This window comes from Oryza sativa, chromosome 3 (assembly GCF_034140825.1).
Source record: "Oryza sativa Japonica Group chromosome 3, ASM3414082v1".
Classification (NCBI taxonomy): Eukaryota; Viridiplantae; Streptophyta; class Magnoliopsida; order Poales; family Poaceae; genus Oryza; species Oryza sativa.
This window is the reverse complement of record NC_089037.1, coordinates 25,336,945-25,353,432: the sequence shown is the minus strand read 5'-3', so window position 1 is coordinate 25,353,432 and position 16,488 is coordinate 25,336,945. Positions and strand designations below refer to the sequence as shown.

The window sequence follows — 16,488 nt, the reverse complement described above, 5'->3', positions numbered from 1 at the left end:
AATCTAAAAGTAATTTAGACATATTATAAAAGTAATTTGTGATTTTTCATCAAAATATAATCATGTGAGATCTTGTTGTAAAGATTTAATTATTACCAACACAACAGTGTAATCGGATTGTAAATCGGATGAGTAATTTAAGAGAAATTTTTTTTGAAGCATAGATGATAGGAATATTTCCCCTACTTGCTCAATAAAGTAAGTACTAGCACGTGGGTGTCTCTGATTAAGACTAATTGGAGAGGCCTCTCCAATTAGATTTACTGATATATATGCTAAACAATCTAAAAAATACTTATATGTCAAAACGGAGAGGTAAAAATATTATGGTAATCTAACTTCTTAAGCACCTAGCTCCGTCATCCAAAAATATCTGATTCTAAAATTCGGTACCCTCCTTTGCATGTTCCATTTCACTTGTACCATGATTTTTTTCTTCAAAACTTCAAATTCATTCGGACCAAAATTTCAAAAATTTCAGTACCCGATACAAAATAGAGTAAACGAGATTTTCAACCCTGCTTAGCTCGATAGCTCCAGCAGTGAGAAATATCTGATTAGGAAGCCTAATACTCCTTTCGTCCCTAAAAAAACCAACTTAGTCCTAGATGTGATATATCATACTACAATAAATCTAGACATGTCTCTCACTTTTAGTCTAGATTCGTCTTATTGGGACGGAGTGAGTACTCGTTTGGACGTTCAGTCTGATACTCACTTAGAATGCACACAGTATCCGGCGGCGGATGACAGTCAGCGATTCCAAGACAGTGGTAAAAGCAAAGAACAAATCTCCAGGCGACAGGGCACGTGCACTCTCACTTTGTCGGAACGAACGGAAGCTTCCACTCCTCCCCTTCTATATAAACACCGCGTCTATTTCGGACGCAAATCACACACTTCCTATCCATCTCTCTCTAATCTAATCACACCCACCTCCCCCGCCTAATCTCCAATTACCTAGCTAAGCTAAGCTCCGAACTCCTCTCGCCATGGCGGACCGGACGACGCGCTCGACGCCGCCGCCGCAGTGGGCGGAGCTGCCGACGGACTGCCTCGTGCACGTGTTCCGGCGGCTGGACCTTGACGAGCTGGCGTCCGCCGCGCCGCTGGTGTGCCGCGGGTGGCGCCGTGCGGCCGCGGACCCATCGCTGTGGCGGGCGCTCGACCTGCGCCGCGACCACCTCGCCCGCTTCATGCCGTGGGGCGCGCTGGCGGGCGCCCTCGCGCGCCTCCACGGCGTCCACCGCTTCACCCTCGCCGGCTTCCTCAGGCTCTGCGTCGCCCGCGCCGCCGGCACCGTCGCCGACCTCGCCCTCCCGCCGCTACTCTCCTCGTCGGAGCTCGACCACGTCGCCGCCGAGTGCCCGGCGCTGCGGCGGCTCGCACTGCCCGAGCTCCCCCCCGCCGACGACGCGCGCCTCCCGTCACTCCTCCCGCGGTGGCGCCGCCTCACCCACCTGGAGCTCGACTCCAAGCCGTCCTCCTTCCCGGCCGTCGCCGCGGCGCTCGCGCTGCACTGCCCCGACCTCGCCGTCCTCAGGGTCACCTCCGGCTCCGTCAAGCCCGAGGACGCCGCGGCCATGGCGGCGGCGTCGCCGCTGCGTGGCCGCCTCCGGTCGCTGTGCCTGGACCGCTGCTACCTCCCCAGGCAGGAGCTGCTCGCCATCCTCGCCGGCTGCGGCGGCGCGGCGCCGCTCCGCGAGTTCACGGCGAGGTTCTGCGTCGGCTTCGACGACAAGGACGAGGAGGTGCTCGCGCGAGGCGCCGCCATCGAGCGCTTCGACATCGGAGGGTCCAGATTGCTCGACGAGCCCGACGGCGACGCGACCAACGGTGATGATTACTGCGACTCCTCCTACGTCGATGTCATCTGATTTTCTTTTAATACTTTTGATTTTCTTTTTCTTCTATATATATAGGTGTATACGTGTAGTTAGACGACGTGTAATTTTTGTGAGCATTTTCTGAATTTTTCTCTAGAAAGAAAGTGTTTGATTTATCCGGTATTGTTGCATCTGGTCTTTCAATGGCTAAACTAGCTAGCTCCCGGGCTGATCGGACGACTATCATGTGTAGTAATTAAAAATCATTATGAGAAATTGTTGTCAGATAGTAAAATCTATTTAGATGTCTAGAGCCTCGACTACATCGTTGGCTCAGCCAATGTTGGCCTTGTATTTGATAGGTGTCAAAGTAGTTGAAGTGGTTGACAGGGCATTTCTTTCTTTTGGATGGGATTTTTTGTGTTTACATTTGGGTGTACAGATAGTTTGGTGTATATAGGTAACGACCAAAGAGTTGTGCAGCTCATGTAGGGCTGTTAAAAAAGCTCGAGGCTGCTCAAGCTCAGTTCGTCTCAGACTCGAATCGAGCCCGGTTCAAACTCTTAACGAGCTAAACCCCCTAATTGCAAGCTTGCGATCGAGCTCTGTGAAGCTGAGCTCAGGTTTCTCATGAGCCTAACTACGTGTAATTTTTATTTTTTATATGATATAAGTTCATAGCTCAAGGATAAATTATATATATTCATGTGAAAAATTAGTATATTTTGATATCATATAGGAGTATTAATCTTAGGTTTTCATAATCTTTTTCTTCAATATTATTAATTTAAAATTATTGTTTTTATAGAATTTTATCATCAAAATATACATTATCTTATATTCTGTCGAGCTCGCGAGCCTTGCCGAGCTCGAGCCCTGCCTGCTTAAAAGCTTGAAGGCAGATTAGACTCGGCTCGAGCTTGGAGCCTTGGCAGGCAGGCTTGCTCGAGCTCGGTTTGTTGACATCCCTAAGCTCATCTGCCGATCCGTGTAGCATCAGTGAAATTAGCATGTCTAAGGTCCCGTTCTTTTCAACAACAAGAGTTGGATGAACATAAAGATTTTCGTGGCACACTTTTCAAACTGCTAAATGGTGCGTTTCATGCGAAAACTTTCTATATGAAAGTTGCTCTAAAATATCATATTAATCTATTTTCAAGTTTGTAATAATTAAAACTCAATCAATCATACGTTAATATCACCTCGTTTTGCGTCATCTTCATCTTTATCTTCAGGAGAAAAGAACACCACCTAATTAAACTCTGTAAAAATTATTTCAAAATAGCATGCCTAATATATGTATATATGTGGTTTATGTCTTCTTTTTGTGATTTTGTTCGATATAAAGAAAAAATATCATAATTAATGAATAAGTGCATTCCATTCAAAAATCATTATATTACTAATGTATTTGCGGAGACGTGTGTTGCATATGCACGAATACTAGTTGTTGATAAGTTAGTACTTGTATCTCTTATTCCAGTTGCCAGTCTTTTGTTATCCACGGAGAGTTGATCCTTAAATAACAGTATTTTAAGCAAACATATTTAATTTCGCAGCCAACTGAAGATGAAGTCTTTAGAAATGGCACCTTAATTTGTGAACACTGCATCCATAGTGAATATCATATTACACACAGCAACATCAATATTTGACTACTTATTGTTTATGTTTGTAGAGCTAGGTCAGTTGCTCAGTTCTTGTTTTTGTTTATATATTGGACAATGGATAAGTTAGGAGTATATATTGCAGAGGTACTTTTACCAAGGAGAACAACAGAGCACATATATATGCCACTGATTACTGGCAGACATTTCAATTGAATATTAGAAATTAGAGTAAATTTCACAAAACTACATGTTTTATGGTTCAAGTTGCAGAAAACCACACATATTTTAACACTTTGCACTTAAGTACATGTATTTTGGTAGTTTAGTTTCATAAAACCACACTATCGATGAATGGATTCATCCGTGTGATGACGTGGCATATCCTATTAATTTTGTGCGATGGCTGGTAATAGGATGCCACGTCTTCGTCCTATGTGAAACAACCACGTCATCTCGTGAGTGAATCCTTTCATTGATAGTGTGGTTTTGTGAAACTACACTACCAAAATATATATACTTAAGTGGTTTTCTGCAACGTAGATCACAAAACGTGTAGTTCACGTTTTGTGAAATTTACTCAAAAAATTAACAGTTCAATAAAAACGAAATACTGCTCTGGACAAAGAAATACTTATATTACATTTTCTTTCCCAGTGATGATGAAAGACAAGACGGAATACTTGAAAATAATTTTTAAAAATGGAAGTGAAAAAAAATTGAAAATCCAGAACGTTTCTTTGTACCACTATATGGACCAGACAAACCTTTTCCGTTATTAATTATTGATTGAACCTTCCATCGATATGATATACTGCCTAGATATCTTCATATACAAGAGCCACACCCCATTATTCAAAAGAATCGTCCATCCCCCATGGTTGCATACGAGGTGGCACAAAACTAATTAACAGAAAGTAGGAAATATAGCTATATAGTATGTCCCTATTTTATTATAAACATAACTATTCAAACCCTTTCACCATCCTTCACCATTATCTAAAAAAGATTCAAACCCTTTCACCGTATTAAATTATGGATAAATTGAAATAGAAGTGCAATAATTACATTATGTGTTTTCTTAATGGACAACCATGTGGCATCTCCAAAGTCTCTACAAGCTGTTAACAATTAATGAAATTTGGGAATGCCCCGATTTGCTATAAGCCGGATGACGCTGTTTTGAGTATTCCGAAAGAAACTTTATATTCTCCACAAATTCATTACAAATTTGACGTGTACAAAGGGTAAGACATCCCCACCCTATAAATATGAAAAGTGTCAGCCGATCGATTGAGGATATCCAATCAACAAATGATATCAAATAAATTACTTTTAACTCTTCCTTTATCCTTTAGCTTTTACCCTTCCAAACTCTAACTATTGTCTTCCCTTCGTTTTCACGGTGATTAATGACGCTCTAGGAGGTCTGCAACCTTAATTAGGTGCACCGTTCTAACGAGGTCCCTCTCGAATGGGTGTTCATAGGTTTTAACAACGAGTCCGTGAAATCCAGATTGTCCGGTTTCATAAACCAGGTGGTTCGGTTTTTGTGAGGAGCACAATTAATGAGATGATTTGATTACGATATGTATATATGGCTGTTGATTTGATTACGATATGTATGGTCCACTGCTTTGGTGTTTAGCTAATCTCTACGCCAACACAAACATATACTCCTCCGTTTCAAAATATTTAACACCGTTGACTTTTTAGTACGTGCTTGACCATTCGTCTTATTTAAAAAATTTAAGTAATTATTTATTCTTTTCATATCATTTGATTCATTGTTAAATATATTTCATGTACACATATAGTTTTACATATTTCACAAATATTTTTTTAATAAGACGAACGGTTAAATATGTGCTAAAAAATCAACGGTGTCAAACATTTTGAAACGGAGGGAAAAAGATAAAAGGGAAAAAGATAATTTATTTAAGAAGCAATTTAATTTATTAGTAAATTTTCATCCAAAGTTGATGAAAATTTATAGAGATAATCTATTATATACCACTGACTTTGTCACACGTCTACGATTTGCCACTGACTTTATCACGTTCTACAATATGTCATCGACTTTTGCTTAACTTCTACGATTTACCATCGTCGTCTTGTTAGTCTCTGTTAGTAGTGTACAAATTTGTCAAATTGACCAAAATACCCCTGGGACAAAAAAATTCAAAATTTGGATAAAAATTCTGAAATGACAGATTTTAAGTTTAAGGCCAAATTTTGGATGTTTACAAGCTTATGTTCATAATATGATATTTTGATAAATTTATCCAAATTTTGGAAATTTTTGTTCTAGGGGTATTTTGGTCATTTGTACAAGAATGTACAGTGCTAACGGAGGTTAACCGAACGACGATGGTAAATTGTAGAAGTTAAGCAAAGGTCGATGGCATATTGTAGAATATGATAAAATCAGTGGTAAATCGTAGACGTGTGACAAAGTTAGTGGCATATAATAGATTCTCTCAAATTTATGACTGTCGTCTTCAATTTCTAGCATGCAAAATGAAAAGACTCCTTACTCTCTTCACACTTTTGTAATCGGACCCAAACCAAAGCTGATATATTGCTTTGTAAAAGCAAGTCACAATCATTATTGTGTGCTTGCAGTAACAGGACTTTCCTAGCTTCTCCATGACGACGTTTAATTTCCTGGCCTAGCTAACAACCTCCTACTGTATGATCAAAGCAAACGATCGATCTGACGTACGTGTGGTACATACAGAAATTAAATTGCATCTAGATGGATATATAAGGCAGTTGTGAGGAGTTACAAACAAGAAACTAATTTGAGGCTCTCCGACCTTAGCAAGTTGAAGTTTATGAAGTGTGACACATCGCTTACTTAATCTTTCAGAGAGATGCTTTGCTGCCAATCCCGGCCGCAAGCATGACGCGGGCATGTGCAACTAGTTACTATTATGTGAGAACCATTTTTCCCGCCACACATTTCTTTAGCCATACTTCATCCATCCCGATATAAATGCAGTTATAGATTTTTGTGTTCAACTTTTGACTGTCTGTCTTATTTAAAAATTTTATTAAAAAAATTAAAAATAATTTATGTTTTATTATCTAATAACGATAAAAATACTAATTATATTTTTTTTCAAATAAGACGAATGGTTAAACGTTGGACACGGAAAACCACAACTGTACTTATATTGGGACAGGGATAGTATGTGTTAACTTAGAATCCAGTGATTTATTTAATGAATATAATCCTTTCGTTTTTTAATTGATGATACCGTTGACTTTTTTCACACTTTTTGATCCAAACAAGGCCTCAGTGCAGGGCATGAACAGCAATTATAGGCCACCAAACATGAGTGGTCTCTATTAATCTACTACTACCATTAATATAATCAATAGAAAAATCGATATGAACAGTTAATTTATGATTATGAGTTCTACATATACTGGCCACTGGCCAGTAGATTAGTTGCGGTGGCAGTATATATATTTATTAAATTAAGAAAATATGAATCATCTAGATAGTGGCGGAGTCAGGATAAAATTATAGTGAAAGCTAAACCAAAATGACTAAGAGTAACTAAGAGAGATTTAGGTTTGTTTAGAATTTTTTTTGACTTCCTAACAGCCTCAAACAAAGTCTATATTAGCCCCTCATCTATATATATATATATGGATTAGAATTTTAGATGGGTATTATGGGGCTCTGATGGTATATTAGGGCAGGGGGTGCCCACGCTGCCTCCGCCCCCTGCATCTAGATCAATTCTACTAGTACTACCACTGGAGGCCATTGTAAAACACATAAAAATACACTACTCCTACAAACAATTAAACCGTTTAATTAATTCCAGCCTCACCTTTTACTGTTCTACGCCATTTAACCGTTGCAAAATGACATTTGATGAGACTTAAGATATAGTGTCTATTCGAAGCAACACAAGTACTACACAACAACACAGACATGCCCTCTCAAAAAAAAAGGTTCCATTTAATTTCTTTTCTCGGGGAGAAAAAAAAAAGCAAAACAGTGAAATGTTTTCACCATGAAAGATATATGCACCCACGACAATATATGTGGATATCGTGAACGCGCACGCACGCCTCAGGATATCCATATGTTTTTGTGTAAACTCGATTCGACATGCCTTTCAATTCCCCTTCAAAAAAGCATGGTAAAGAGACACAGATCGACAGAGACAGAGAAAGAGATAGAGAGAGCTTGTATTTTGTGATCTGGGAGAAGGAACCTGTTTACCAGCATGTCTTATCGTGCTAACAACTTTGAAGCCAACCAAAGAACGCTACTTTCTTGGCTCAAAGTTTAAAGAAAGCGAAAAAAAAATGCTTTTATGCTTTCCACGAGCTTCAAGAATGTTATTTTGAGAAAATAAATCTCCAAAGAATCAATAAGGTGTATGGGTATGTGATATAGGTATTTGAACTTCCAAAATGTAGTTTAGGTCCCCAATTTATCTTGAGTTTCATGTAGGTTTAAACGGGCTCCAACCCGCTATGTGTGCTAACTTGGTATACTATGGTAGCGCCTACCTCTCAATAGGACCCACATGTTAGTCACATATAGAAAAAATAATAAAAACATATTTTTCTCCTCTCTCTTTTTTATTTTTTTTTTCAAAATTTCTATTTCTCTCCTATCTCTCCTCTCTTTTTCAAATTTTTTCTATGTGACTAACATATGGGTCATGGAGCATGTTGGAGCTCAATTGAACTTATATACACATAGGACAAGTTCAGAGGACTGGAAAATGTATTTTGAGAATTCAATGATCTAGATGGTATGTCCGCACAAGTTTAGGAACCGGTCATACACTACACTTTTAAAAAATCATTCTTACAGGGTAATTAAGAATTGTTCTTTATCAGGAGCAAATTAAGTTAGAGAGAAGTGAAGAGATTTTTCATGTGAATTCTCTCTTCCAAACGAACGGTTAAACCTAACGGGTCTAAATCGGAATTGAAACACTCAAACACACACGGGCCAAATCGGACTACGACCGGACCAAGCATCACACATGCGTTCGACTATGCTCGCGAAAATTAATCTAGAGAGGAAGGCAGGAAGCTAGCTAAAGACAAGTACAAATCGCATATTATTATTACAGGGTTAGCAAGAAAGGTAAAAAGATTGGATGTGAAGAAGTGAAGTTGGCCACCATAGGTCATGAGAGCGACCAGACACTAGCTTTATCGATGATGCTTTGCTGCTTACAAGGGGCTAGCTTGTGCACGTCTGCATCAGTTCATTGTTTTTACATGGCTTCCATTGATGGCGGCAGCAATAGGGTGTGTTTAGTTCACGCTAAAATTAAAAGTTTGATTGAAATTGAAACGATGTGACGGAAAAGTTGAAAGTTTGTGTGTAGGAAAGTTTTGATGTGATGGAAAAGTTTAAAGTTTGAAGAAAAAGTTGGGAATTAAACCAAGCCACAGTATAAAAGTGAAGAGTGATATTTTGCCATCAGCTTTACTGGACAAAAGCATGCCGAGGCCGCAATCCAATCAATCAAACCGGTCTCAAGCACTAAATCTGATTCAAAGTTGACAGCGAGTGATTCCATCATCCTACTTTCTACTTTGGACTTTGGAGTACTTATCAGTGCTGGACACTATTTAATTTGGCTGAAATATAACCGGTTTTTGTAAAATTGAGGCTTTCATTTGACAACAAATCACAGGCCGACAGTACGTAATTCCAATATATCTTCGAAGCAAAAAGAACGAAAATATGAAATTAATTCCACTCAGGGAGCCCAGGTTTAAAGGTGACAAAAGATAAGCACAATCATGTCACAAAATGACCACGGATAGAAGGTTGATAACATGCGATCTGCTGAACACAAACATCTTTCCGCCCTTTATTGTATTCATTTTGGATATGAACAGTAAAAATGATTCAAAAGAAGTATTGACCAGTGGCACCAAACGCACAGAAACGTAGAAGTATCAAGAATGCACGACCCGGTATGTGTGTGTATAACCCTCTAGTATAATACATGTGACGGAGTGTCACCAACTCTCTCAAGAATTACTGTTACAATATCACACCGCTATAGAAAAAGGCTGTTGACCACAAAGGCCCATATGACAACTGCAACGAACGTACAAAGATGGCAAGGAGCCATGGGGAATTGTAAGCGCCAAACTGCACAGGTGGCAAAGAGAAGCATATGCCATGGTTTTTCCCAGTCATGTAGATGGGCAAAACGCGGTCAAGGGAAGACTGTATCACGAAAAGGAAGCTATGGACCACGAGCCTTTGTGAAGCACAAGCAACCAGATGACTGACCATCTGGTATCATGCCACCACCTTTGCTTGTGTCAAGAGCCTCTAGAAGCTGCACCACCTCATCCATATCAGGACGCTTATCAGGATTTGCATCCCAGCATTTCCGCATGATATTTGCGAATGCACTTGGACAGCATCTAGGAACGTCTGGGCGCAGGTTCTGTCCATAGAAGTAGGATTAATCATTTGTGTGAAGAAAGATAAACTGACAATAGGAGTATATCCAGACTCAAGACAAACCTGATGGACAACAGCAGATGAGACATCGGCAAAACTTAGGTCTGGGTATGGCATGTCACAACAATAGATTTCCCATAAGCAAATTCCAAAACTATAAACATCACATTTCCTGTTGTACGGTTTACCATCAAGAACCTGTTAATGCATACAAAGAAAATAGATTTTTTGTGTGTTACAAGGAAAATCACTCAATAAAAGGTGTCCATCTTGAAAGCAAGAAATTTAAAGAGATCAGGCCTGTGAATACCTCTGGGGCCATATAACCAAGAGTGCCTGTCGCACCAGTCATATCCTTTGGATTCTGAGCCTCGACCCGAGCAACACCAAAATCAGCAATTTTAAGGTTTCTCTGTGTATCAAGGAGCATGTTTTCAGTTTTGACATCACGATGTACAATCTTTCTAGAGTGGAGATAGCTCAATCTGCAAAGCAAAGCACCAGCTAATTAGTATTCAGAGGTGAATAGGGCACAAAAATAAATTCAGGTGGAAGGCTAATTACCCTCTGGCCAAATCCAATGCAAGCTGAACTACAACTTTGTATGCAAGCTTCCGTCGACTGTTCTTTATCAGATACTGCTTCAAAGTTCCTCCAGCTAGATATTCAACCACAACACAACATGCTCTGGCAGGCAAGTTGGTGCGTGCACCAGCATTGGAATTGTTGGTCGGAATCTTAAGATCTGTAGTCCCCATTGAGGCTCCAACAAACTGCAAAAAGACAATACAACATGTGAGCAGTGAGCTACTTCTGAAATAACCCAAAAGTCAAAAAAAAAAAAAGGACAACACAGGACAAGTTAATTTGAATCAAATTTAATACTCCGTAAACCATGGATCAGAAGCTTTACAAAATTTAACACAAGAACAAGCATATGTACTCCCTCAATCCCAAAATATAAGCATTACTAGAGTTTTTCACAGAGACTAAGGAGAGAGGTGCAATTAAATAAGGGGTTGAGATAAGAAAGTAGGTGGAAAAATTAAATGAGATGGCTGTGATTGGTTTATATGAAGAAATAGGTGGAGAAGTTGCTATGCTTTGGGAAAAATTTTGAATGATAGAAGTTGCTATATTTTGGGATGAAGTATCAGATATGAATGTAGGCATGATTGCTGGAAGCCAGGTGTGCTTGGGAAATATTCACCTTTGTAACATTAGGATGGCTGAGCTTATGCCAAACTGCAACCTCCTGCTTAAATGATGTCCGCAAAGCAGCAGTTTCAGCTTCTGTGGCAAAACCATCTTCTCCCCAATCCAACAGCTTCACTGTATATCATGAAGAATTATTATTTACTTTCTACATGAAATATGGCTTGCGCCACATAATTTTGAACAAAACAATGGAAATGATGAAGCGCCATATCATTTGTGAGTACAATACAAGCACAAAGAATTAAACTTTAGATACCAAAGCAATATGTTTTTAGAGAGTTGTATGGCCTATTGTCCTGAACTAACAAATACCCTCATCCACACGGTGAGGATTCCACATAACTGAAATGCTCCATGGACGAAAATGTCCTAGTATAAAATTCTGATATACAGATGAAAGAATCAGCAATGGGTCAAACACTGTTATCAAGCCACACGATCAGTCACGACTAGTCGTAGATTAGTTGTAAAGTCGGTCAAAGCCACACAACTAGAAGGCCACGACTCGACCAAACAGCAAGTCGCGCAATTAATCGTAGATTTGTCGTAGAAAATCACCAATTCACCATGCTAATTGGTTTTTTTTGTGTTTAATACTTTAATTTTGTTTCTTGTTGGCTTATGTTTTGCTGGCTACTCCATAGTCCATAGTTTATACTATATATAGTGCTTAGTACAGTATAATAGTAGTAAAGACTATATAGTGCATTCCCTGTTTGTGCACAACCAAGTCGTGGACCAGTCGACCAAGTTGATAAGTCGGTTCAGGGGTACCTTGACTTGACAACCATGGGGTCAAAGAAAGCAAATCTTTATCCAGCAAAAAGACATGCAGCATGGAGTAGGGAATATTAAGCTTCAGAGATTGGAGGAAAATCTTATTTGCTGTAGTAAAAAAATTACTATTGAGAATGTTAAAACAATGTTTTTCAGCTTTTGAAAATTACCCAATTTCAAAGAAGACAGAGAATATCAACTGGTAGAAATATTAGTGGAAAACTAAATGAAGGGGTTTGCTTCAGCATTGCGACTAATAAAAAGCTTACGATTCGTTTAATAAATAAGGATTATACTATTTCTTACAGTTATATAATAACTTCAAATGTGCATGGTTTTGATTTTATTGAATAGATTGCATGGACCAGAGAATCATCACCATGATCTGCTCTTTTTGGTGAGGAAACACAGCAGGCCTGATTTCAGGTCGCTGTTGAAGGCATAATAACAGTCGACACTGCTTAGAGAATATCCAGAATGCCAGCAAGGAAAGCAAAGTACTCATGGAAGAGAACAATATATTAAAATTGTTCATGGACAAGAATGTGCGCATCTAAATTCTTGCATCTATGATAACCATATATCATACTCCAGTCCATAGTTTCTGGTTTGCTGCATTTCTCAACCCAAATCCAACAAAACATTGTACTGCAACTTAGCTATAAAGTTATCATGGATAGACTCTACATGGAGCTCTATCAATTATTGGCATTTCATAAAATGTCTTTATTCGTGCAAGTATTCAAATTGAATGAAAGAGAAAACTTGCGGTGGTTATATTGAACTCATGGTAGGTCGGAAACATCAGTTTTACAAAGCTATAATCCTATTTTTCTCCCAACTAATATGGACCAGCCCAACCAAATTAGACACCAAAACATGATGCATTAAATGAAGCATGAACAATTAACAAGAGACTTCTAAATCAGGTAAAAGAAAGCACAGGAGCGACTGTTAGGTAAAGCTTTTGCTACACAATTGAGGTATCCGGTGTGCCTGTGTAATAAAGTTAAATCAAGCATATGAAATAAATGTGTTCGATACAAACAAACACAAAATGTTCAGCTCATACTAGATAGGTAAGTAATAATAACCATCCTATACCTTGTATGAAACAAGCTTGTGTCTACTTGTTTCAACATATGTGTCATATTACCTACAACTACAAGATTTATATCAATTAATAGTAATAGCTAGAATTGCATATGTCACTGACCATCATACACAAGAGACCATAAGACCATCTATTGAAAACATCAGCTCCTAATCGAGCAACGTCCATTCACATTTTCCAATACATTGTAACAAAAAAAAGAGTCTGATAAGAGTGACAGATACCTGCAACATCTTGGCCATCATACGTGCCGCGATACACGGTGCCGTAGGTCCCCTGAGCAATGACGTACCGGATCTCGAGCTTAGCGAGGTCGATCTCCCAGTCCTCCTTGGGGCCATGCGCCTTGAGATTGGCCTTGCCCCAGGTCTTGGTAAGCTGCTTCTCGAGCTGGATATCTAGGCTGGTGAGATCGATCTTGTCGGCGCGCACGTACGCCGTGTCGCTGCTCCCCAGACTCCCTGACCTCTTCAGCTTCTCCCTCCCCTCGGGGATGTCGCTGGTACTCGACGCCATCTCTCCAGCCGGCCGCCGCCTGATAACTACAAACAATCCCCCAAAACCGAGAATTCCCTTACTCGAAATGCACAATTTCACAATTGGCGTTGCAGGGAACACGCTCGCAAGCACAAGATAATGATATATGGGAAATCAAGAGGCGGAGCTAACGCTGGGGCATGGGGGAATTCAGCTAAATTTGATAAATTCTCTATTGCCTTTTTTTGTTCGAAACAAACTGCAAACTAATTTGCATCAATAGGAGGGGAAAGGAATCGGCACGAGTCAAAGATGGATCTCCGAGTGAGTCTACTACGGCGGCGGCGGAGGGATTGCTACGAGAGGAGGAGGATTACCTTCAATTCGACTCGGAAGCGAGACGGGGAGGGGGAGGAGGAGGGGGGGGGGGGCGGGGGCACCGCGTCACACCCTCCAAACCCTGCTCGTCGCCGGCGGTGCGTGGGCCGCGCAGAAGGGGAGGAGGAGGAGGAGGGCGTCGAACACCGTGCCCTCCGGGGGGGTAGGGGAGGGGGGAGGGGGTTGGCGCCTCGCCGGCGGCGGCGAGCGCGAGGGGAGGAGGGCGGCCGTGCCTGGGTGGCTCCGGCTGCTGAGCAGATCGGAAAAGAGGAGAGAAGAGGAGAGACGGAGTAGACCAGACGACCAGTAGAGTTGGGGCGGCCGCCCGGCCCGGGGGCAGCGGGAGGGCATTTTGGGCATTTCGTCGGCCTCTTTTCTTAATTTGAAAATTATAATTCCTGACACCGTTAAAATTCATTTCCGTCCAAATGGCGTCCGATGAGGCCATGTACAACGCTCCACCGTGGACGGTGGTCTCAGGCCTCCAGCTAGGCGGGTGGGCAGATGTGCCCGCGCAGTGGGGTGGCTCAAGGGGAAGTTGCGTGCCCTGTAGACGTCACAGTAACCCAACCGCGCCTTAGCTCGGAGCCACGGTCTACGTCACAGGTTGGGTGAATCAGTGGGCCTCAGCAAGTAGCTCGGAGGAGTAGGAGGGGGAGGGGGGCTTACCACATACCAGCAGCCGACAAGCTCCTTTGCGCCGCCGGAAAGAGATCACATCCTCGAAGCTCATCGTCGTGCGCTGCTGCCACTACCAAGGTCGTCGCCGATTGCCGCCAATGCCTCCGAGGAGTCTGGCGAGTCGCCAGCGTCCGGATCCAGCGAGCTCATCGCTAGCCGAGGTCACGGCCGGACCCGGCGAGCTCGCTATCTGGTCGCCATCGCGCTCCCCAACCGTCGCAAGGAGAGGGAAGAGATCTCCAACTCGCCAGCGGAGAGGGGAGAGAGCTCGAGCTCGTAGCCCTCTGCCACGGAGCTTGACACCATGATCTATGCAGCCGGGGATGGTAGAGGCGACACTGCTGCCGACGGTGAGCGGAGTGAGAGTGGAGGCGTCACCGTGTTGGTGGTGTCTGGTGGCTTCGGTTCGGTAGGGAAAAGGAGTGGGGAGGGGAGGAAAATGAGATAGATAGGGGATGACAAGTGGGACCGACATGAGGTTAGGGGTATATTTGTGTTTCTTTTTGTTATCACGGGGTCCAAATTATAAAAAAAAATCAATTGATTTAATAATAAAGTTTTACATGGGCTGACATGCAAAAAAAAACTAAGGGTTGAAACACAAAAATCACTCAAGGGTGGTTTCCGTTGTGGGAGTTGTGGTCTTTAAGTTGTCTTTTCCTGCATGGCATATCAAGACCGCTAGTAGTAGTGGTCTCCATTATACATGCCCTAAGACACTAAGGCTGTGTTCGGCATCCTGTGTTCCGAACTTCTCTCCCTCATGTTCCGCGTGCACGCTTTTCAAAATGTTAAACGGTGTGTTTTTTGCAAAAAGTTTCTATAAGAAAGTTGCTTTAAAAATCATATTGATCCATTTTTGAAAAAATAATTAGCTAATACTTAATTAATCACGTACTTATGGACCATTCTATTTTCCATGCGCAGGAGATTTGTTCCCATCTCCTCCTAACGAACTCAGTGTGCTTTCTTCATCTCATTTTGATCATCACTAAAAAGCCCAGAGACCAAGGATAACTAAATCTTTATTAATCTGTAATTAATTCTCACGATTAAGGTACTACGTTGTTTCGTATCCCGTGGATTGTATCAAGTTTTAAATATTGCATGTAGTTGTACCAATAGGAATTAATCATGGTTTGTTGCATGCAATGCATTCGATATTCATTTAGTTTTTACACAAATAAATAAAAAGGCACTTGTTAGAGGATGATCATTTTGAGAAGACCTTAAAAACCTTAGGTGATGATCAAACTAGGATAGAAGAAGTATTTCTTACTGCCGAGTGACAGACACACACCGCTAAGGATTAAATTGTTCCGCGTAAATTTGTTGGGGATTAAAGAGACCAATTTCAGCTTTAGCTACTCCCTAACTATGCATAGGGAAAAAAATCCAAATTAATTGTAGTATTGTGAATTATTACATCCCTAAAACTAGCAAACACTCCCAATTTTTCAATCCAGACAAATTATCACCCTAACTCAATCCAGAGTAGTTTATATCAGCCCATCCGATGAGCGGGCATACTTAAACATACCACCCCACTTACACTTTCATCCTCGCTCCGTGTACAAGGGTTAACCCGGGAGTGGTATGGTTAGATGGAAAAGGCCTTATGAGCTGGTTTCACCATTGCTAAACTAGCAAGGTGGTACTAAACATGCGCACACTGCTCTCACAGGCCACACATTCCAAATCCTAATTGGGCCAGGATGTCACACTTGCAACCTCGATGCATACGGTGAGGAGCTGCACGAGGAGCATGTGCTAGAGATGGCGGGGCCTCCTTGTGTGGCCCTGGCTTGATCAACCATGAGCACCACTAATTAAGCTCATAGTTTTGATTGGCCCGATCTTTCGATGAGTTGATGATAACAACAATTTTGGAGAAACATTTACAACCTGACTACAACTGTACAAGACGTTGTTGTG

The 16,488-nt window shown here is 41.3% G+C and overlaps 2 protein-coding genes across 2 annotated transcripts; one reads left to right on the top strand and one right to left on the bottom strand.

Annotated features, from left to right (window-relative positions):
* Nucleotides 1-894: 894 nt before the first annotated feature.
* Nucleotides 895-2,231, top strand: LOC4333532 (putative F-box/LRR-repeat protein 9). Its single transcript, XM_015773602.3, has one exon. It carries the CDS (start codon nucleotides 993-995, stop codon nucleotides 1,875-1,877), a length of 885 nt encoding a protein of 294 aa, XP_015629088.1. The 5' UTR covers nucleotides 895-992; the 3' UTR covers nucleotides 1,878-2,231.
* A 7,042-nt stretch (nucleotides 2,232-9,273) lies between these two features.
* Nucleotides 9,274-14,195, bottom strand: LOC9267443 (serine/threonine-protein kinase 54). Its single transcript, XM_015777268.3, has 7 exons — nucleotides 13,872-14,195; nucleotides 13,242-13,559; nucleotides 11,119-11,240; nucleotides 10,473-10,681; nucleotides 10,219-10,393; nucleotides 9,972-10,106; nucleotides 9,274-9,891 (listed from the first exon to the last, which is right to left on the bottom strand). Exons 2-7 carry the CDS (start codon nucleotides 13,531-13,533, stop codon nucleotides 9,685-9,687), a joined length of 1,140 nt encoding a protein of 379 aa, XP_015632754.1. The 5' UTR covers nucleotides 13,534-13,559; nucleotides 13,872-14,195; the 3' UTR covers nucleotides 9,274-9,684.
* Nucleotides 14,196-16,488: the final 2,293 nt, after the last annotated feature.